Raw genomic sequence first — 22,485 nt, 5'->3', positions numbered from 1 at the left:
AGATACGGTCCTTGCAAAGGTAATCAAGTTAAAGTGAGGTCATTAAGGTGGGCCCTAATTTAATATGATTGTTCTCCTTATAAAAAGGGGAAATTTGGACACAGACACACATAAAAGGAAGATGATGGGAAGACACAGGGAGGAAACAGTCATCTACAAACCAAGGAGAAAGTCCTGAAACTGATTCTTCCCTCACAGCCATCCAAAGGAACCAATCCTGCCAACACCTTAATCTGAGACTTCTAGCCTCCAGGACTGTAAGACAGTAAATTTCTGTTGTTTAAGCCACCTAGTTTGTGGTACTTTGTTATGACAGCCCTAGCAAACTAATACAGCTACCATTTCAAACTTGAAAATATTCTGCTGGATAGTTTTAAGATCAGAGAAGTTTTAAGCTAAAGTAAATGAAAATGAGAACATTTTACATTAAAAATGTGAGGGCTCCTCCTTTCCTGAATGGGATTTGGCCCCCTTATAAAGTTAAAACTGTAGAAGAGATTTTATAGACTTTAAGTGCTGGTGTTTTGTTTTGTTTTTGTTTTTTGTTTTTGAGACCTGGTCTTGCTCTGTGGTCCAGGCTGGAGTGCTGGAGTGAATATGGCTCACTACAGCCTCAACCTCCTGGGCTCAAGCAGTCCTCTTGCCTCAGCCTCCCATGTAGCTGGGACCACAGGTGGATTGCTTGAGTTTAGGAGTTTGAGACCAGCTGGCAAATGGCAAGACACCATCTCTACTAAAAATACAAAAAAGTAGCTGTGTGAAGTCATGCGTGCTTGTGGTCCCAGCTATTTGGGAGGCTGAGGTGGGAGGATTGCTTGAGCCTGGGAGTTGGAGTTTGCAGTGAGTCGAGATTGTGCCACCGCACTCCAGCCAGGGTGACAGAGCGAGACCTTCTCTCAAAAAAAACTGAAAATAAGCAGAGCCTCTAAAACTCAATAAACTAGAAGAAAACAAATATAAATCTATTTAAATAAGATAAATGTGACAAATGTGGTAAGTGGAATTAATTAGGAAATTAGTTAGCAACAAAAAAAATAGAATCGTTGAATAAAACCAAGAACTGGTCTTTCAGAAGACACATCTTTAAGAAGTTTCACCAAGAAAAATAGAGAAACCATGAACATCAAGAATAAGATAAGAGATTTCACACAGATATGGATGAAATAAGGAATTATAAGTTTGGGGGCAGAAAAGTGGAAAGTCCAGAGGAAATAGGTGATTTTCTAGGAAAAAATAAATTACCAAAATTGATTCAAGAAGAGGTAAACACATAAGTAAACTTCCAGTGACCAAATGTATTCAAACAACCATTACTAAGGAGGAACAAAGTAAAGATGGTTTTAAAAGACAAGTCTTATGTAGTCTTCAATAGTAATACTTAGTTCTTGTATATTGTGCTACGGTTTGAATGTGTCCTCTCCAAAATTCAGGTGTTAATACTTACCGGCCAATGTAAAGATATTAAGAGGTGGGGTCTTTAAGAGGTGATTAGGTCATGAGGGTTCCTCCTTTCCTGAATGGGATTAGGCCCCCTTATAAGAAGGCTTCATGGAGGGAGTTTGTTCTGCTTGCCCTTCTGTCTTCTGCCATGTGAAGACACAATGTTCCTCCCTTCTGGAGGGGATACAGCAACAAGGTGCCATCTTGGAAACAGAGCAGCCCTCACCAGACAACTGAACCTGTTGGTGCCTTGATCTTGGACTTCCCAGCCTCCGAAACTGAAAAAATACATTTCTGCTCTTTATAAATTTCCCAGTCTGTGATATTCTGTGATGGGAGCACAAAACAGACTAAGACAATATGTAACTATATAATATAGTTTAATACTATTCTAGGTTCTAAGGTCTAGAATAGTACTTAACAAATTTAACAAGAAATGTGTAAGACTTATATGAGGAAGATGACAAAACTATAAAGGCAAAATAAGATCTGAATAAATGGAGACACCACTTATCTGCTTGGGAAAGCATGTAAACATGTCCATTCTCTTAATATATAAATTTTAATGCAAAACCATGTTATTTCTTAAAAAACAAAAAACAAACAAAAACCCTTAAGCTCATCTGGGAGAATTAAGTAAATAAAAAATGCCAGTTTTTTTTTTTTTTTTCCTTTTTAGACAGGGTCTCACTCTGTTGTTCAGGCTGGAGTGCAGTGGTGTGAACATGCCTCACTATAGCCTCAACCTCGTAGGCTCAAGTGATCCTCTTGCCTCAGCCTCCTGAGTAGCTGGGACCACAGGCGTGTGTTACCATGTTCAGCTAATATTAAAAATTTTTGTTGAAACAGGGTCTCACCATGTTGCCTAGGCAGGTTTCCTGGGCTCAGGCTCTATCCTCCTCTATCCTCCTTTATTCTCTATCCTCTGCCTTGGCCTCCCAAATATTATAGGCACCTGCCCAAAAAAAAATTTTAATAAGGCAGTTAGGACTCCATAAATATCAGAACACAGTATAAAGTTACAGTGATTAAAACAGCATGATATTTGTTCAAGAACAGACAGACTGGGAGACAGAGTTAGGTCCCCAAAGAGACCCTTGTATGTATAGGTACTTAGAATCTGAATCAGGCAATCAGATCAGTGGGGAAATGAATTATTTAATAAATGTTGTTAGGACAATTCATTGTGGGGGGCAGATCCCTACTTCATCCCATACACTGAAAATAAATAGCAGATGGATTAAATAACTGTTTAAAACAAAAGTGTAAGAAAGCCAAATAAAAGTCTAAGGGAATATTTTCAAAATCTTAGAATGAGGAAAACCTTCCGAAGCAAGACAATAAAAAAAACCATTAAAAAAAATTAACAGATCCAAGAATTGAAAACACACACATCTTTGTGACAAAAAGTTAAAAGGCAGCAACAGACTGAAGGAAACTAGTTGCAAAATATATAACAGAGTAGACATGAAATCTACTATAATTAACAAGAAAAAGACCAAGAAGCAGGAGAAAAGTCGAGAAACATATAATAGGCAATTTACTGAAGAGAAAACCCAGTGAACTGTGTAAAAAGATACTCGACTTTTCTAGAGGACACAGAATGACTATCATATATCAAGCATTGCTTATGTAGTCTTTCACAGTCCTGTCAAGGCAGGTGTTATTCAGTTCATTTAACAAGTGAGAAAACAGAATCTTAGAATTAGTAACTTATGGTGGACATTTTTTCAAATACTGTAATTTATCAAAGTGGAATATTTTTTGCATTAAGTTAAAATCCTTTATTCTCTGATTCACAATTATCTTGAATATAAATTTTGTTTTCAGAATACACTTGAAGGTGTTTATTTAGTATCGCCCCTTGAAGAGAAAGGGCAAGGAAAGAAATGCAGTTGGCTACCCTTGATCATGTGACCCTAACAGGTTAAGCTTTCAGGACATACTTGCATGCATATATATTTGACTTGAGTAGATAGACAAGATTTTTACGAGGATTTGTTTCTATTTTACTTTGGCAAATACTGCATGAATCATGTCTCTAGATTTTGACTGGTTGGGTACTTTTTTTATATGCCTGAACTTCTTGGCATAGTATTGAATTGTCTTTCAAGTGATCCAAATAAATAATACATATCTATACATTTATATCACTGTAAATTTGGAAATGCTGCCATAAGTGGGTAATGGTAATATCATAACTGAATGGACATGCAGGAGACCAATTTGAGGTCTATTTGAGGAGAGGGTAGGAGGACAAAAGCTGTTTGGACATGTTAAATTCACTGTGCTTCTGAAGGCCAATAGTAAGAATTAGCTGATAGTTGAAATTTTGACTCTAGACTTGGAACTGACAAGTTGAGTCTTGTCTTTGTACTCAGTGTTCTACTGAAACAAGTTGTATGTAGTCAGGAGGTGGGTTGTGTAAAGGGCTGAGGAGGGAGAAAGCCATTATCCATGATAGGTTTATGTATTTGGCTTAGTCTTTATTAAAAAAAAAAAAGTAGAGCAAGAAATGTTCCTTTGGCTATGATTAATTCTCATGAAACCAGAACAGTTCTCCCCACTTAAATTATTACCATTAAGCAGTGGTTGCCTTTATCGCATATACAGAATTCTATAAAAATGTTATTCCAAGGTTTTAGTACTTGAAGTAGCCCAAAAACATAGTAATTTTTTAAACTACTTCCCAGTGGAGTGTTTTTCTGCTCAATAAGGAAATAGTCACGTGGCATCCAAACTCTATACAAGCAGTACTATGTCCTTTGTCCTCACGCAAATCTGGTTACCCTTCCTTAATGTTATGTTAATGCACCATCAGAAATGGTTGCAAAAGGCTACGCATTGGCTGAGGAGCTAGCAAGAATGGCAGAGTGGACCATACTCAACTCATATGTAGGAGTTGGCACCGTCTTCAACTGTACCCCAACCCCAAAATATGAGAGTCCACATTTTCAAGGGATTTTCACATGAAAGAGATGATATTCCTGGTTAGCCAAGTGTAGCTTCATAGCACAGCCTTCTCTTAATCTTTAGTTTTTGCTGTCCCCAGTTTTCTACTATTTGCTGCCAGGTTATCATCTTGCCTTTTGCTTATTTATTTCTTCTTACTCTCTTCCCTCCTTTCTCTGACAGCCATCACTTCTTTATACCTACCTTCAGAGTTATAACAGAACTCATGTGAATAATCAGTTCTCTTTAAAATAGAGGGCACATGATTATTATGCCTGTTTTTCTTCTCTAGCAAACTAGACAAGGATTAGGGATGGGAGGATACCCGGAAGGGTGTGGTATTGGTGGTAATTGGATTACTGAGAATTTGGTTATTGGCCTTGTTTTACTTTGTGGTTGTTAATGCTGAATGAAAGGATGCATGTGAAACTTATAGGAAAATAGCCAACTCCTGTCACAGAAATGTTACAAACTATGTGTTGCTTAAAGAAAGTAAAATAGAAGGACATAACGATTGCAAGCTATTTGGCTTTTTTTTCTCTTTCTCTTATTTGGCTTTTAAAAATGACTTTTGTCTGGGCACGGTGGCTCATGCCTATAATCTCAGCACTTTGGGAGGCTGAGGCAGGTGGATCACCTGAGGTCAGGAGTTCAAGACAAGCCTGGCCAGCAAGGTGAAACCCTGTCTCTACTAAAAAATACAAAAATTAGCCGACTGTGATAGTGGGCACTTGTAATCCCAGCTACCCGGGAGGCTGAGGCAGAAGAATCATTGAACCCGGGAGGCAGAGGTTGCAGTGAGCTGGGTTCGCACCATTGTACTCCATCCTAGGCGAAAAGAGTGAAACTCTATAAATAAACAAACAAACCCAGCTACTCGAGAGGCTGAGGCAGGAGAATCGCTTGAACCGGGGAGGCAAAGGTTGCAGTGAGCCAAGATCACACCATTGTACTCCAGCTTGGGCGACAAGAGCGAAACTCCATCTCAAATAAATAAATAAATAGTAAAAATAAAAATGACTTTTAAAGCTGAAAGTTACATTATTTGTAAGACGGAGTTTTAAAAATCATATTCTTCAGGGGCATTAAGTTAACTCTCTTTGTGCTCCAGCTATTTAGCTTTCAGGAGCTTAGCGTTTTATTGTAAACCAACATTGTGCACCGTCTTGATCTGAGGTGAATGCCAGGGAATTGCTTTTTAAAGTGATTTTTAGAATGAAAGAAAACCATTTCATTCTCTGATTTGCCCTCCCTTAAAAAACCCCACTCTGCATTTCTGTCTTATGGCTTCTGTACTGCATCGGTCCTCCTCAAGCCGGCCAGCTCCATGCGGAACATTCTGTTGCTCTTTCAGCATAAGAAGGTCTATTGTGATATTTATCTGAATTCAAGCAAGGCTAATTAAAAGAGCTGCTGACAGTTGTTGTGATCTGACTTTGACTGCAGCTTGATGGTCATTATGGGTAAATAATGAACCAGGTCTGCAAATGTAGCAGCTGCCAACTTGGGCTAGAAGAACGGCTATTGCTTCCAATTTAAGGATCTATCGACCGCTTCTCTTCTCCCTGCAGATCTTCTGCAGAAAACTAATGTTTTCTGCTGCGCTGTATTGTGGTTTCAGCTGTTTCAGATATAGCCTATAATTTCCTTCTTTAATATTTAACTTAGGACATTATTAGCTTTCAGAGTTAACAACTTTTCTATTTTGAAGAAGTTCAGCTTTGTCCTTGTGTACGCTTTAGCTGATCAGCTATAGTTTATTTATATGCATTTAATTTGTGTATTGTGCAGGAAATGGCTAGTCTCTAAGAGCAAGGTATAGCTTTATTAAGATGTTTCACAATCCTATGTAGATGCCTCTTCTAAAAAAAGAGATAGATGCATGTCCCTTGCTTTTCTTTTCTTAAAGATAAACACCTACCAAATCTCAGTTTTGAGTTTTGTTCACTTTGTCAATGGCTTATGAAATATTTTGATGCAGAACTCTATTTATCAATTCAGAGGAACTGCTGCAGTGACTTTCATTAAAATGCAATACTGAATATATTGTCACTCCATCTTGAGCTTTTCCTTGTCCTATTAGCAAGTAGGAACAGGTGCATTAAGGTAAGAGAGAAGGCAAATTGCATTCATAGATTAATATTCTTCCTGCAGATTTTTCATACTTGTGAAATACAGTTTCTGGATTTAAAAGTCATATTCTAGAATTTAACACAAGCCAGCACTTAACAACACATCCCTAACATTTATTCAACTGCCATAGAAAAGACTGTGTGCATTATGTAAAGTCTGAGGATACAGTGGTGCTTTGTGCATAATGCAGCAGAGCTTTGAGACCTTGCTGGGAGGAAATGATCCCAAACATGCTCCTGAAAGACAAGTCTTACTCTAAAAAATAATGATGAAAAATTGCTTATTTATTCATGTATTTGTGTCTGTGTTTATTTCAGGAAAAGCTAACTAAACTTTGTTTATCTGACTCCAGAAGAGTGCTGTGAGTGTTTTTGCTTTTCTGTTTCCAGCTTGGATAATGCCAGAAATAGTGTTAACAAGGGGTTATGTTATGCTGGCTTATGTTAAACCAGATCACCCCTAACATGTGCAAAGCCATTCATCTGTGTCACCAAAACCCAAGAGAACATCTGACATGGACTCTGAAACAGAAACAGTGATCACTTACAAATCAAACATGGCACACTCTAAACTGATTGTGCACGGCAATCTTTTCTAGAAAGGACAACTAATTGAACATGATAAAGTGTAAAGTTAATTAACACCCTTAAATTTGTTGATTACTTTCACGGGATTATATTGTTCGTTGAGTAGCAGCTTTCTGTCCCAGCTGTCGCCTTTTTCTGCGAATGTCGCTGGTAAACAATAGAGACACCATAACAAGTCGTAAATGGTCCCTGTGACAGCAGCCCCTTGTGAGGCTGCATCTGTAGAAAATGATTAGAACAATTGCATTTTAAAGATGGCTCACATTGCAGCCCAAGTCCCATTGGTGCTCTTCTTGATGTCTTTTGATGGCACACTGGTTAAAACATTTAAGTTCTTTTGAGTAAATTAAGTGATTTACTATGTTTGGCTATATATCAATGAAAGTGCTTTGGCGGCAATATTTTTACAGTATTAAAGACAAATATAATTTGAATTGTACTTTTTAGTTTTCTGTCTCTTCCCTCTTTGGACTTGAAGCCTTCTTTCCAATAGCCATAGAATTGAAAATGATCTCCTTATTAGTAACTTGGGAGTGGTTAAGTTATCAGCACCCGCATCATTGTTTATCTATCATAATTCTTTGGGTCAGCTTTTCAGTAAGGCTAAATTCCAAATTTCAGCTCTTTGCTACTGTTAGGTCAAAGACTTTGACATGTTTAAGCTGAATAAATTCACTTGTTATGTTTAAATTTTTTATAACATTTGTGTAATAGCTGTATACCTTTCCAATGTATTGCTTGATTTGAGTGTCAAAGTTAGTATGGCCAGTGTTTTTATCGCTGTTTTCAGATGAAGAAACCAAGATTGAGAGGTGTTATAACGTGTCCAAGAGGTGGGACCCTGCCCTGTGATTTCTTTCCAAGTTTAACTCAATCACGTTTTTCACTTTTAACTCTTCATAATAATGTCCCCATACATGTACACTTATGCTTATGCATGCTTATGTAGCAGTAAATGAAAATGCCATTACCACATGTGAAGAATCATGCTGCCCCAAAGTCGAGCTTTTAAAAAAAGTAATTGACAAATAAAAATTGTATATATTGTGTGCATGTTATAAAATATATATACATTGTAGATTGGCCAAACTGAGCTACTTAATTACACACACGGTTAATTAACTGAGCCAGTTAATAACCGTGTGTGTGTGTGTGTGTGTGTGTGTGTGTGTGGTGTGTGGTCAAGTTACTTAAAAATCTACTCTCGCCGGGCGCGGTGGCTCAAGCCTGTAATCCCAGCACTTTGGGAGGCCGAGACGGGCGGATCACGAGGTCAGGAGATCGAGACCATCCTGGCTAACATGGTGAAACCCCGTCTCTACTAAAAATACAAAAAAAACTAGCCGGGCGACATGGCGGGCGCCTGTAGTCCCAGCTGCTTGGGAGGCTGAGGCAGGAGAATGGCGTAAACCCAGGAGGCGGAGCTTGCAGTGAGCTGAGACCCGGCCACTGCACTCCAGCCTGGGCGGCAGAGCAAGACTCCGTCTCAAAAAAAAAAAAAAAAAAAAAAAAAATCTACTCTCAGTAATTTTCAAGATTACAATAAATACATTGATACTAAAAAGTTTTTTGATAAACTAGAAAATATTGTCTTAATGAGTCTTAGTGAGGATTATTGGTCATTTTATTAGCCATTGATATCTGCCTGCCTACTAAGAAGAATATTAACATTTATCAGATACATGCCATGTGCTGGGTGCAACGATTCAAACAGCTCATGCCCATAAGGATCTTAATAAGACACACCAGAAAAATCATTGATTAGAATAGTGTAAGTGCTTTATTATAGATATCACCAGGAATGTTTTAAGGATAGAGAAAGAGGGGGTCATGAAATACTTCTCAGAGTTGACATGAGTTGAGTCTTGAAAAATAAGCAGGAGTTAGCCAGGCAGAGAAGGCAGAGAAGGGTATTTCATGTGAGGGAACAGCCCAAGATAGGCATGGGTAGATGAAAAATCATTGCACATTCTGGCCATTGCAAATAGTTTTCAGTGTGCATTGAGTGGTAGTTTTTGTTGCAAGGGTTAGATGAGGAGACCAAAGAAGTAATTAGGATTCACTGACAAGGAAAATAAAGATTTAAAAATCAGAGGTCATTTAAGGAGAGAGGAGAAAATTGATTGCTTCCTACAACTCAAGACAGAAGAGAGGGTACAGTGAGTTATGTAGTTCACCTTTTTGCCGAAGCATAAATATACAGGTACTTCAGAAAGAATAACTTAATGGAGAAAAAATGGGAGGAACTTTGAGACTATACAAGAAATGTTGGCAGGGCGTGGTAACTCACACCTGTAATCCCAGCACTTTGGGGGGCCGAGGCAGGAGGATCATGAGGTGAAGAGATTGAGACCATCCTGGCCAACATGGTGAAACCCTGTCTCTACTAAAAATACAAAAATATTAGCTGTGTGTAGTGGCACGCTCCTGTAGTCCCAGCTACTCGGGAGGCTGAGGCAGGAGAATTGCTTGAACCTGGGAGGCAGAGGTTGCAATGAGCTGAGATTGCGCCACGGCACTCCAGCCTGGACAACAGATTGAGACTCCGTCTCAGATTAAAAAAAGGAAATGTTAAGTAATAGTGAATATTGTTTTCAGTTGCTGGTTATTTTCATGTTAATGTATAACTTAAGACTTGAGCCTGTCTTGCTCTGTCACCCAGGCTGGAGTGCAGTGGCCAGAACTCAGCTCACTGCAAGCTCCGCCTCCTGGGTTCCCGCCATTCTCCTGCCTCAGCCTCCGGAGTAGCTGGGACTACAGGCGTCCGCCACCTCGCCCGGCTAGTTTTTTGCATTTTTTAGTAGAGACGGGGTTTCACCGTGTTAGCCAGGATGGTCTCGATCTCCTGACCTCGTGATCCGCCCGTCTCGGCCTCCCAAAGTGCTGGGATTACAGGCTTGAGCTACCGCGCCCAGCCTGTTTTCATTCTCATATCAAATAAAACTGCCCAAAGATTAGAAGACAGATAAGCATAAATGTTAGAATGAGGTGATTTAAGTTTTTACTTATTTTATAGGTATAAGGCTAAGATTAGCCTGAAAAGGATATAAAGCAAGAACCAAGCTTCAATTCAGTTTATCCTGGGGAAAAAAGATCACTATTTTTGATGCAAAAATGTGGAAACATTGTTCATTACTTCATTTACTGTTCCTGCATGAAGTTCCAAATGAGAATTTTTAAAAATATGGAACTCAATTCAAGGAAAAGATGCTTGCTCCCAAATAGGGTTTCCCAAGACTTCTAAGATACTCAGATCCATATTTGAGATTTGTTGTGAGATACTATGGTTTCTTTTTTTATTGTTCTTAATGCTGATTTTGTTTTCTTTTGAAAATTTGATTTCGTTTTTTAATTGACAAATAAAAATTGTATATATTTAGCATGTACAACATATTTTGAAATATGTACATATTGCGGAATGGCTAAACCGAAATAATTAACATATGCATTACCTCACATACTATTTGTGTGATAAAAGCACTTAAAATCTACTCTTTTAGCAATTTTCAAGAATACAGTACATTGTTATTAACTATAATCACTATGTTGTCCAAGTCTCTTGAACTTATTTCTCGTTATTTCTGATTTTCTAAAAGCTCTCTAATTTTTTGCTCTGATAAGCATACCCACATTGGTTGTGAAGAGAGGTAGAGTGTTATGTGCATTTAGAGAACAGGCAGAACTCAGCATCTAATAAAAAGCATACCAGATTACCTGCTCAGTTCATGTTAGTTAAACTGCTCTGAACTAGATTTGCAAATGGATTCAGAATACCTACATTCTTATCAGAGTTTTTATATGCCTACCTACAGTTGACAGCAAGAATATTACTCTTCAAGAACAATTTGTTGTTTTTTCACCCCTTCTCTTTCTGAGAATTATTCTTTCAATGACGAAGGTTGAAAAATGAAAGGAAAGGGGGAATCAGGATTTGGTGGTGATTGCCCTCATTCATCTGATACTTGGTATGTGATGCTACCTTTTGGCATTTTCTTCTGGTTATACATCTCTTTCCCTAATTATATTTTGTACTTTTTGAGTGCAAATACTAGGTTTTATAACTACCATGACCTTACATTTTGGACTTTCTGTGATAGTCGTATTTCAAGTCGTTTCTGAATTTAACAGAAAACAAGTCCTTACTTTTGATTCAGCAAATATATTTACTTGTTGAATCTTTACACATAGCACAAAGATCTAGCAAGTTGTTAAAGGCACTGAATAAATATTTGCTGATGATATTTTTCCTCTTTGGACCTCTGTACAACTGTATACCCTCTAATAGCATGAATCTGACTCTTGTATTAGCTATATGTATTTTCCTTATCCCTTCCGCTACCTCCATTCTCCAACGTCTCCCTCCCCCCAGCATCACAAGCAAAAGATTTCAAACTCGTTGAGAACAAGGATTGTTTCTTCCTCATTCTCAGGGTTGAGGACCACTGAAGAATGGATCTCCAGTGATCACATTTTTGATGTCAACTATAAGTAGGTGTGGAAGGGAAGAAGGAAGGTAGTTTAGCAAATGGAGTCATCTATGATACCTTTTTTTTTTTTTTTTTTAAGAGAGAGAGGCTGATTTAGAGGATTTGTGCTTAGATTTAAAAGTGCTTCTCCCCTATAAGGCTTACTAAAATCAAAACAGATTACCAAGAGAAGTGACAGATGTCTATCACTTTAAAATCAGGGTAGTCAGCTACCCATTTTGCGCAGTCTGGGCATTTGCCGAAAACATTTATTTGTACAAATGAGTTCAGTGTTTCCAATTCTAGTATTATGGGAGAGAAACACTAGAGACATCATCACAGGAAAGTGTTAGAAAAAGCACTAAAGGCAGCCACAAATATTAGGCTTTTTAGGGTTAATGTAGTTACATGAGAAAATTTTTTTTCTCATTTGGAACTATTTTTTTTTGTACAAAATAAAACATGCCATAGTTTTGTGTGTTAATATAACAAATGTGGGAAAGTGGATGATTATGAACTTGAAAACCCAAAATTATAGAATTTCAAAACCTTAAAAGGAATTCAGTGGTAATTTTCTCTAACCACTTCACGTCCTAGATGAAGAAACAGGGTGAGCAGCATTTAATGACTTGCTGGAATGATAGAAATGCTTTGTCTGTAATCCCTGGTATCTCATGCATATCTTGTGAGAGCAGTTATCACATAGTATTACAGTCGTGGTCTGTTTCCTGGGCTTTCCTTCTCTCTTGCCTCCTGAGAATCTCTTATGTACTAGAGCTGGTGGATGTGAGTGAATGAGCCAACAATTACTGCCCTCATGGAGCTAGTGTTATTCTAGGGAATACAGACCAGAAACAAATGAAAGTGTTAAAGAGGTGATAAATGCTATGAATAAAATTGAAGCAGGAAAAGGAGACAGCGATGAGATGCTATTTTAGATTGTTAGGTTGAGTGGTCAGGGAAGGCCTCTCTCAAGAGGTGAATTTTGAACAGAGGCCTGAATGAACTAAACTATACCAGTCATGAATATGTGGGGGAAGAACATTTCAGGCAAAAGGAATAGCCAGTTCAAGGCTTTGAGATGGGAGCATACTTCACCTGTTTCAAGAACAGCAAGGAGGGCAAGGTGGCTGGAAAGCAGCAAGTGATGGGAAGAATGATATGAAATGAAATAGGAGAGGTAGCCCAGAGCCATGTCATGTAGGGCTTTGTAGGACTTGGGATTTTATACCAAGAGTGATAGGAAGTCTTTGGAGGGTTGGGAATAGGGAACAAACGTGAGCTGGGTGAACTAGATGTATATTTTAAGAGGATTCCTCTAACTGCTATATGGAGAACAGACTACAGAGACAAGAGGAGAAAGGAAATAAAGTAGGAGACTATTGCAGTAATCCAGGCAGGAGTTACCTGTGGCTCAGACCAGGTTAGTAGGGACAGACAGTGAGAGAAGTGGCTGAATCACCAGTGCCTAACTTGTTAGGAGCAGGGACATTTGTGATTCATCCTTCACCCAAGGGCTTAGCACAGGGCCTGATTCTTAGTAGGTGCCCAGTTAATTGTGTTGAATAGATAAAACAAATGCAGATTTCTTGTGTCTTCCCCATTCACTATGCTGCCAGTGAAAGATTTTGCAAGAAGTCTTCACGGTGATGTCATCTTAACATAGTCGCTGTAGACCACTAAAGTTTTTCTTAACCTGAGCCACCCTGCTTCTGTTATTTACAGGTGCAGCTCAAACCCACTAATACTTAAAAAGAGAGGCTAAAATTATCCCAGAGAAGACAATGGCTTAAGTAACTAAATAGGAAAATGTCCACTTCACAAATTCAAGTTAAAAAGTAGTAAGCCCTTACATTTAAATAGCATTTTTAGCTGGGCAGGGTGCTCATGCTTGTAATCCCAGCACTTTGGGAGGCCAAGGCAGGAGAATTGCTTGAGCCCAGAAGTTTGAGACCAACCTAAGTGAAACCCCATCTACCAAAAACAACAACAACAGCAACAACAACAAAAAACAAATAGCCAGGCACAATGACATGCCTGTAGTCTGAGCTACTGAAAAGGCTGAGGTGGGAGGATTGCTTGAGCCTGGGAGGTTGAGGCTGCAGTGAGCTATGATCATTACACTCCAGCCAGGGTGACAGAGCAAGACCCTGTCTCAAAAAATAAATAAATAGCATTTTTATTTTACAGCATACATTTACATATTCACAGCCAGTCTATGAAGAGGTTATTAATACTTTTCCTGTTTTATACACTGAGACTCAGAAGTTAAATAATTTGTCACACAATTTGCCAGCAAGTGGCACATCCCCAAAACAAAATATAACATCTCCAGATATTTTACCCTTTCTACCATGCTTATTAATTTATTTATCAACCAACCATTTGTTGAGTATATCATACACTATAATAGATAATGGGGATGCTGGCAAGCCATGCCCCCAGTGCTGACTTTGTGGGAAGTTTATAATGGAGGAATCAGACAAGAAAATCCAAGATTTTAATAAAGTATGACAAATGCTGTAATAGAATTAAGCACAGGGTAGATGTTGGTTTTGTACATACAATTACTAAAATATATAGTAAAATAAATATTTCTTCCAGTATTCTAGCAGCTACCTGAGTATGCATTCTGTGTTTTTATATTTTAGAAAATGAACTTGAATCAAAATGGCATGTCATTGTAATAAATTTCTTCATTTTTGATAGACATAAAAATCTATACAATGTCTTCTGAAATCCATAAGCTGTCTTACACAGCTTTAGAGTCGCAGCTTTCTAGGTATTCTTTCCTAAGTTCATAATGGTTACGTTTATTTCAGGATAATTTTGGTCTCTTTGTTTTGATTTTGAGACAGGGTCTTGCTCTGTTGTCCAGGCTGGAGTGCGGTGGCATGATCTCAGCTCACTGCAGCTTCCACCTTCTGGGTTCAAGCAATTCTCTATCTCAGCCTCCTGAGTAGCTGGGACTACAGGCACATGCCACCATGCCCAGCTAATTTTTGTATTTTTTGTAGAGATGGGGTTTCTCCCTGTTGCCCAGGCTGGTCTCAAACTTCTGGGCTCAAGCAGTCCACTAGTCTCAGCCTCCCAAAGTGCTGGGATTACAGATGTGAACCACCATGCCTAGCTAATTTAGGTCTTAAATCTGCCTTTGCAGTGGGACTAGGCTTGATAGTGTTGTATGATTAAAGGAATATGTATGAGAAGATAAGATTTGGTTCCAAGGAATGTCAAAACTTTAGAATTACCCATTTTAGTTAGACCCTTACTTTGGGATGTAGGTTATGATGAAGTCGGAAATAATTATGATACCACATCAATATGAGGAAAGAGTCGAACTACCACAGACCTCTGAATTAAAAGATAAACTATTCTTTCTTTTGTGGTCTTCTCTTGCTTAAGCAACTTATTTCTGCTTTTTAAAATATGTGTTTGAACAAGTGAGAAAGTACACCTGTCAAAAAACTAACCAGCTGAGAATCACTGTCAACATTAATTTTTTTTAAATAAATGACTCTGAAGATATTTAGCAGTCTATAATCTAAATACAAAGCAAAGCTATTGATCCATGATGGATAGTGCTGGATTTGTTTGTAAGCTTTGACTTAAATCGTCTACTTAATTTCTCTAGGTGAGATCAACAGGATTAGGAGGAATGGTGGTTATATGGTTTAAATAAAAATGGCTATAGAAATTGAGCAAAATAATTGTAAAACATTAATGGTTTACCATTTTGATAAAGTAAACTAGAAACTAACAAAACAGCGGTCACTTAAATGTTAATAAGAATGTTTGAATGACATAGATTGGCTAACTGAAAGCATTTTTTATAAAGTGGGTTTTTGTATATAATCCATTTCAAAGTGAAGATATTGCAAAATAATGTAATTTAACCATATGCGTGAGCAGCTCAGGTTTTTAGAACATGTGGGCACTCACTATTCCAAGATTGTTTGGCTAGCATAATGCTGACTTTTGACTTTTAATAATTAGTTATGAATAGTATAAACTATAAAATAGAAAGCAAAATATTCACAATTTGAATGAAATAGGTATCTCTTCACTTGGGCTTTTAAAAAACATATAAATACTGTATTTCATTGAATACATTAAATTCAAAAGCACGCCATTACTTGCAGCTGTCTATTCTAATGGCCAGATTTGATACATACTACAGACAATTACAGTTTCTTTGTTCTTACCATACTGTAAAATAAGTTCTTCCACATACTTGCCTGGGAAGTTTTGAAAAATAAAGCCTAGCTTGAAAATTATGAACCAAGATTTCTTTGAATATTAAAAACAGTAATAATACTCTTGATTTTATAGTTAATAAAAGTAGATGAATGAAGCTTCTTCCTCTTCCATTTAGGACAAGTCTAGATCATATTTTCTGTGCTAAATAAAAAGTTGTTTCTCCAGTCACTCGAATGAATGAACATGCATTAACTCTTTGTTAAAAGCTGCTAAGGAGTAGTGAAGTCAGTGTTAAAGTTTATTTCTTCTTCTTGCTCATGTCACTAAAAATAAATTGCCCAAAAGATGTATAGCAGGAAGGAAAAGAAAAATCAAATAATATTGAAAAGTACACATGAGAATAATCAGTCAAAAGAAGCAACAGTTTTCCTTGCCTTAAAAAAAGAATCTACCATCTGAAATGCCTACTTGCTTAAGGAACAAAGAGCCAGGTCTCCCTCTTTATAGATCTCACCTATAGATAGTATTTGGAGAGTGGGTGAGTGAGCAAGAACCCCAAATCGAAACGCGGGCAGCAGACCTCTCTCTGGTTGCTCCTTTGCTGATCAGGGCCCAGGTAAAACTTCTTTTTTGTATACTTTCTGTAACTTAATAGGTTTCTTAGGAGAATAATAGATGCATGGGAATAATAACATTTACATTTTAAGTTCCCTTATCTTTTAGGCCATGATTGTGCCGAAATGATTAAGGTGAGCTGAGATTGAGAGTACGACTGAATCTGTATGTCTCTTTTGGTTTGTGATTAATCTGGGTGATACTTGCTTGTTGAATATTTCTGTAGAGATTTAAGAGTATCTTATACATGCCTGGCATAAATACAGTTTGGAGGCAGGATGTTTTTAGTTGGTTTCTCTTAATTTTATTATATGCTTAAAAATTTTAAGAAATGTATTCTTTTGCTTCTATCCCTTTACCCCCAAATGATTCAGGTGTAGGAGCTGCACGATCTGGGAACCTCACGTTTATGGTGGGAGGAGTTGAAGATGAATTTGCTGCTGCCCAAGAGTTGCTGGGGTGCATGGGCTCCAACGTGGTATACTGTGGAGCTGTTGGGACTGGGCAGGTAAGATTTTTACATTAATGACCTTGACTTGATGATGTAAAATTGACTAATGTTCCTTTCTCTTTCCTGACCATATTTTTATTCTTCTTTCTTCAACCTTTGGATTCTTTCTTTGCTCAGATTTTTAAAAATTTATTTGGAATAAATTAGTTTTGCATCATTCCTGGTGGGCTTAAGCAGACATCAGTCAATTAACTTATTTAAAAAACTTCCATTATTGGCCAGATGTGATGACTCATGCCTGTAATCCCAACACTTTGGGAGGCTGAAGCAGGAAGATCACTTGGGCCCAGGAGTTAGACACCAGCCAGAGCAACATAGTAAGACCGCATCTCTACAATAAACAAAAAAATTAGTGGAGTGTGGTGACACACACTTATATAGTCCCAGCTACTTAGGAGGCTGAGATGGGGGGATCACCTGAGCCCAGGGGTGGGGGATCGAGGTTGCAGTGAGCCATGATAGAGCCACTGCAGTCAGCCTGGGTGACAGAGCAAGAACCTATCTCAAAAAAAAAGAAAAAAGGGAAAAAAATTTCATTATTAGGATCTTGACATGTCATCCCAGCAACGACTGAAATCATCCTTAAAACTGCTCTTATTTTGAAGTGCTTGTTTCTGAGTTGCTATTTTCCTCCACCTAATTTTGTAATTACAGTTGACCCTTGGACAACACAGATTTGAACTCCGTGGGCGCACTTATACATGTATTTTTTTCCCATAGATATATTGAAAACTTTTTGAAGATCTGTGACAGTTTGAAAAAACAGATGAACCACATGGCCTATAAATACCAAAAAAATTGGCCGGGCACGGTGGCTCACGCCTGTAATCCCAGCACTTTGGGAGGCTGAGGCGGGCGGATCATGAGGTCGGGAGATCGAGACCATCCTGGCTAACACGGTGAAACCCCGTCTCTACTAAAAATGCAAAAAATTAGCTGGGTGTGGTGGCGGGCGCCTGTAGTCCCAGCTATTTGGGAGGCTGAGGCAGGAGAATGGCATGAACCCGGGAGGTGGAGCTTGCAGTGAGCCGAGATCGCGCCACTGCACTCCAGCCTGGGCGACTGAGCGAGACTCTGTCTCAAAAAAAAAAAAAAAAAACCCCAAAAAATTAAGAAAAAGATATGTCATGAATGCATAAAATATATGTAGATAGATACTAGTTTATAAATATGCACAAATCTGTTACAAAGAGTTAAAATTTATCAAAATTTACAAACACTTATAGACCATACATGGCACCATTCACAGTTGGGAAAAGAAGTATTAAATCATAACGGCATAAAATTAACTGTAGTAATATTGTACTGCTGTAATAATTTTGTGGCCACCTCCTGTTGCTATTGCAGTGAACTCACGTGTTACAAGTATTGGGCATAAAATGTCATGTGACACTAATCATCTTTGTGTGAGTGGTTCATCTCTTCAGTAAATTGTATATCATAGTCAACACTGATCTCTTCGAATTCTCTTGTATTTTTTTTATCATGTTTAGTGCAATACCATAAACCTTAAATGACACCATAGGACCCATACAAAGTGCCACTAGTGATGCTGGAAGTGCTCCCAAGAAGCTGAGAAAAGTCATTGCCTGATATGTACCATGGATTGAGGTCTGCGGTTGCATTTGCTCTCCATTTCAAGATAAACAAATCCAATGTAAGGACCATTGTAAAAAAAGAAAAGAATAGTCATGAACCCATCACTGCAGCGACTCCAGCAGGCTTGCACTTTTTGCAAAACATCTTTTTATCTCACATTGAAAATGCAGCTTTTATGTAGATGCAGGATTGCTATAGAAAGGCATACTTGGCCGGGCGCGGTGGCTCAAGCCTGTAATCCCAGCACTTTGGGAGGCCGAGACGGGCGGATCATGAGGTCAGGAGATCGAGACCATCCTGGCTAACACAGTGAAACCCCGTCTCTACTAAAAAATACAAAAAACTAGCCGGGCGAGGTGGCGGGCGCCTGTAGTCCCAGCTACTCGGGAGGCTGAGGCAGGAGAATGGCGTAAACCCGGGAGGCGGAGCTTGCAGTGAGCTGAGATCTGGCCACTGCACTCCAGCCCAGGTGATAGAGTGAGACTCTGTCTCAAAAAAAAAAAAAAAAAAAAAAAAAAAAAAAAAAGAAAGGCATACTTACATCTAATACGATTCAAGAAAAAGTGAAGTTATTATATGACAACTTAAAGCAAAAAGAAAATGAAGGATCTAAAGCTGGAGAATTTAATGCCAGCAAAGGATGGTTTGATAATTTTAGGAAGAGGTTTGCTTAAAAAATGTCAAGATAATAAGCGACGTAGCTTCTGCCAACCAAGAGACAGCAGACAGTTCCCAGATGCCATTAAGAAAAATAGTTGAAGAGAAAGGATATCTGCCTGAATGAGTTTTTAATCCAGACAGAAGTGCCCTATTATGGGGGGAAATAAAAAGGATGCTCAAAGGACATTTATTGGGAAGAGAAGCAAGCACCAGGATTTAAGGCAGGAAAGGATAGGGTAACTCTCCTGTTTTGTACAAATGCATTTGGGTTGGTAATCAGGACTGCTCTTATCTATAAAGTTGCTAACTCCTGAGGCTTTGAGTAAAAAGATAAATACCAGCTGCCTGTCTTTTGGTTGTACACCAAGAAAGCCTGGACAATGAGAACCCTGTTTCTGAATTGTTTCCATCAATGGCTTTGTCTCTGGAGTCAGGAAACACCTTACCAGTAAGGGACTGACTTTTAAAGTTATTTTGATATTGGACAGTACCCCTGGCCACCCAGAATAATATGAGTTCAACACTGAAGGCATCCAAGGGGCCAACTTGCCCCTAAACACAACACCCCTAATTCAGCCTCTAGATTAGGGGATCATAAGGACCTTTAAGGCTCATTACACATGGTACTCTGTGGGAAGGATTGTCACTGTGGAAGAAAACCCTGATAGAACATCATGAAAATCTGGAACGATTACACCACTGAAGATGCCATTGTTACTGTAGAAAACACCTTGAAAGCCATCAAGTCCCTAACAGTAAATTCCTGCTGGAAAAAAGTGTCCAGATGTTGTACAGGACTTCACAGGATTTATGGCAGGGCCAATCAAGGAAATCACTAAAGAGACGGTGCATATGGCAGAAAAGGTGGGGAGTGTATGAAAGCTTTCAAGATATGGATCTTGGAGAAATTCAAAAGCTAGTAGACACCACACCAGAGTAATTAACAGAAGAGATTTGATGGAGATGAGTGCTTCTGAACAGTGCCAGATGAGGAGGAAGATGATGTACTGAAAGCAGTGCCAGGAAATAAATTGACATTAGACAGTAAGGCAGAACGGTTCTGATTATTCAAGACTCCTTTCAACTTCTTTTACAACATGGACCTTTCTATGATACAGACACTGAAAATAAAGCAAACAGTGGAAGACAGATTGGTACCATACAAAAACGTTTTTAGAGAAATGAAACAGCAGAAAAGTCTGATAGAAATTACAATTTCCATAAAGTTATCCGGAGTGTGCCCGCCCCTCCTGCCTCCCCTTCTACCACCTCCACCTCTTCTGCCTCTGTCACCCCTGAGACAGCAAAGAGCAATCACCCCTGAGACAGCAAAGAGCCAACACCTCCTCTTCCTCCTAAGCCTACTCATTATTAAGATGATGGAATTGAAGACCTTTATGATGATCCACTTCCACTTAATGAATAATAAATATATTTTATCTTCCTCATGATTCAGTAACATTTTTTCTGTAGCTTACTTTACCGTAAGAATACAATATATAATACATGTAAAAATATGTGTTAATCAACTGTTTATGTTATTGACGAGGCTTCCAGTCAACAGTGGGCTATTAGTAGTTAAGTTTTTGGAGAGTCAAAAGTTATACATAGGTTTTTGACTGCAACCGGGGGTTGGCACCCCTAACCCCCTCATCATTCAAGGGTCAACTGTACTTGCCATAGCTCTATTTGCAGTATAATCAGGCAGCAATAACCCCTGGACTTCAAACTTTTTCTTGAAAAGTAACTTTCATTTAGAAATATGAGGTGATTGACAGAGATGATTAAACAATACTGAACACTGAAATCAAGCTAGTTGTTTCCCTCCCCCTCCCAACACACACACACACACACACTCTCTCTCTCTCTCTCACTCTTCCTCTTAATGCTTTTATCCTAGTCACTAGGACTCTATCTCACTCTAGACTTGGTATTATCTTAGATATATTTATTGTCTCCATAGTCTTACACAGTCTTCAAGCTCTATTAATTCAAATTACTCTCATTGTTGACCTTCATTTCCATTCAACACAGGACCTGGTCCAACCCTTTCTTTCAGTGTCTCACACCTAGTTTACTGCTCAGGTGGCCTAATAGGTCTCTGAATGCCAAATTTACCCCTCAGTCCAACACCATAACCCAGACCAACTCCATCAAGATGCTTGTATCATCATAGTGCTTCCCCATTCTGAAACTTTGAATAGATCCCAATTTCCTACCGTGTCAAATTTTAACTCTCCACCCTAGCTTTCATAGCTGACATGTTCTTGCCCCACTCTTAATTACCAGATTTCTCACCATTCCTTAAAACATAGGCATATTAATCAGTTTTCTTACTGTTCCCCAGCAACATCCCATGTAAAATATTTAATCCTTATATATTTACCCTTCTCCCTGATCTCCTCCTTTCCCTTTCTTGCCTGTTTAAATCCTGCCTTGGCCTCCTAAAGGATGATTTCAGGTTCCACTTCCTCTCTCTTCCTGCCTTCAGTGATCGTGTTGCTCTGAACTCCTCCTCCTATCTCTTATAGCCTCTACCTTACAATTCACCACTTGTTTTGTTGCCTTTTCATATAGCATATTACTCCCATTTCCCAATCAGACTGTAAGTTCCATCCTGTAAAGAGCAGTTGTACCCTACAGTGCTGAGCCCGTAGTAGCTATGTGGAAAATAAATTTTCACATAGGCAAATTTATTACCTAGTGGAGGAGACCTGCAAGTCTGCTCTGGGATAGCATGAGGTTCAGAGGGAGCCAGGCTGCATCACGTTCTCTTCCCCACTCGAGAAAATCAACAGTTGAATGTTATTTCTTTTAGAAAGTAGCCCCTGGAATTGGGCAAGGAAAAACATCCTGTGAGTTTTAGCTTGAAAATACAGATATTTAATATGTACTCAATTTATTTTCAGGCGGCAAAGATCTGCAACAACATGCTGTTAGCTATTAGTATGATCGGAACTGCTGAAACTATGAATCTTGGAATCAGGTTTGAATAGTACATTTTTATACTAACATTTTTATAGGCTTTCCTATTTGATTTTCTGATGTTAAAAAAATGATGTTCATGAGAGATAAATGAGTTGATCCAAGAACATTTTGAAAGTACTTCATTATTGAACTTGAATAGACTTTGCTTATTGGACAAGCAATAGGACCCAGGAGAGCATGAATACTTTTTGCCATAGCCATAAAATGTATTGCCTGTGCATCTGAAATTATATTATCCTTTTTATATGGGAGCCCCATTTCTTCTATTATGTTGAAATGCAAGAAACATTTTTACTATAAAATTTAAACATACTTTGGCAATGTCGGGACAAAT

At 38.4% G+C, this 22,485-nt stretch overlaps 1 protein-coding gene across 1 annotated transcript in view; it reads left to right on the top strand.

Annotated features, from left to right (window-relative positions):
• HIBADH (3-hydroxyisobutyrate dehydrogenase) overlaps nt 1-22,485 on the top strand; it is a 142,917-nt gene that overhangs the window by 107,872 nt on the left and 12,560 nt on the right. Inside the window, exons 5-6 of the mRNA XM_033192743.1 lie at nt 16,768-16,901; nt 22,073-22,149. Coding sequence (XP_033048634.1) covers nt 16,768-16,901; nt 22,073-22,149 — 211 coding nt within the window. The remainder of the gene's footprint in view (nt 1-16,767; nt 16,902-22,072; nt 22,150-22,485) is intronic.

Source organism: Trachypithecus francoisi, unplaced genomic scaffold (assembly GCF_009764315.1).
Source record: "Trachypithecus francoisi isolate TF-2019V2 unplaced genomic scaffold, Tfra_2.0 Lachesis_group4, whole genome shotgun sequence".
NCBI lineage: Eukaryota > Metazoa > Chordata > Mammalia > Primates > Cercopithecidae > Trachypithecus > Trachypithecus francoisi.
Note: the sequence above shows the minus strand (reverse complement) of the source record. Positions and strands in the feature narration are given on the sequence as shown.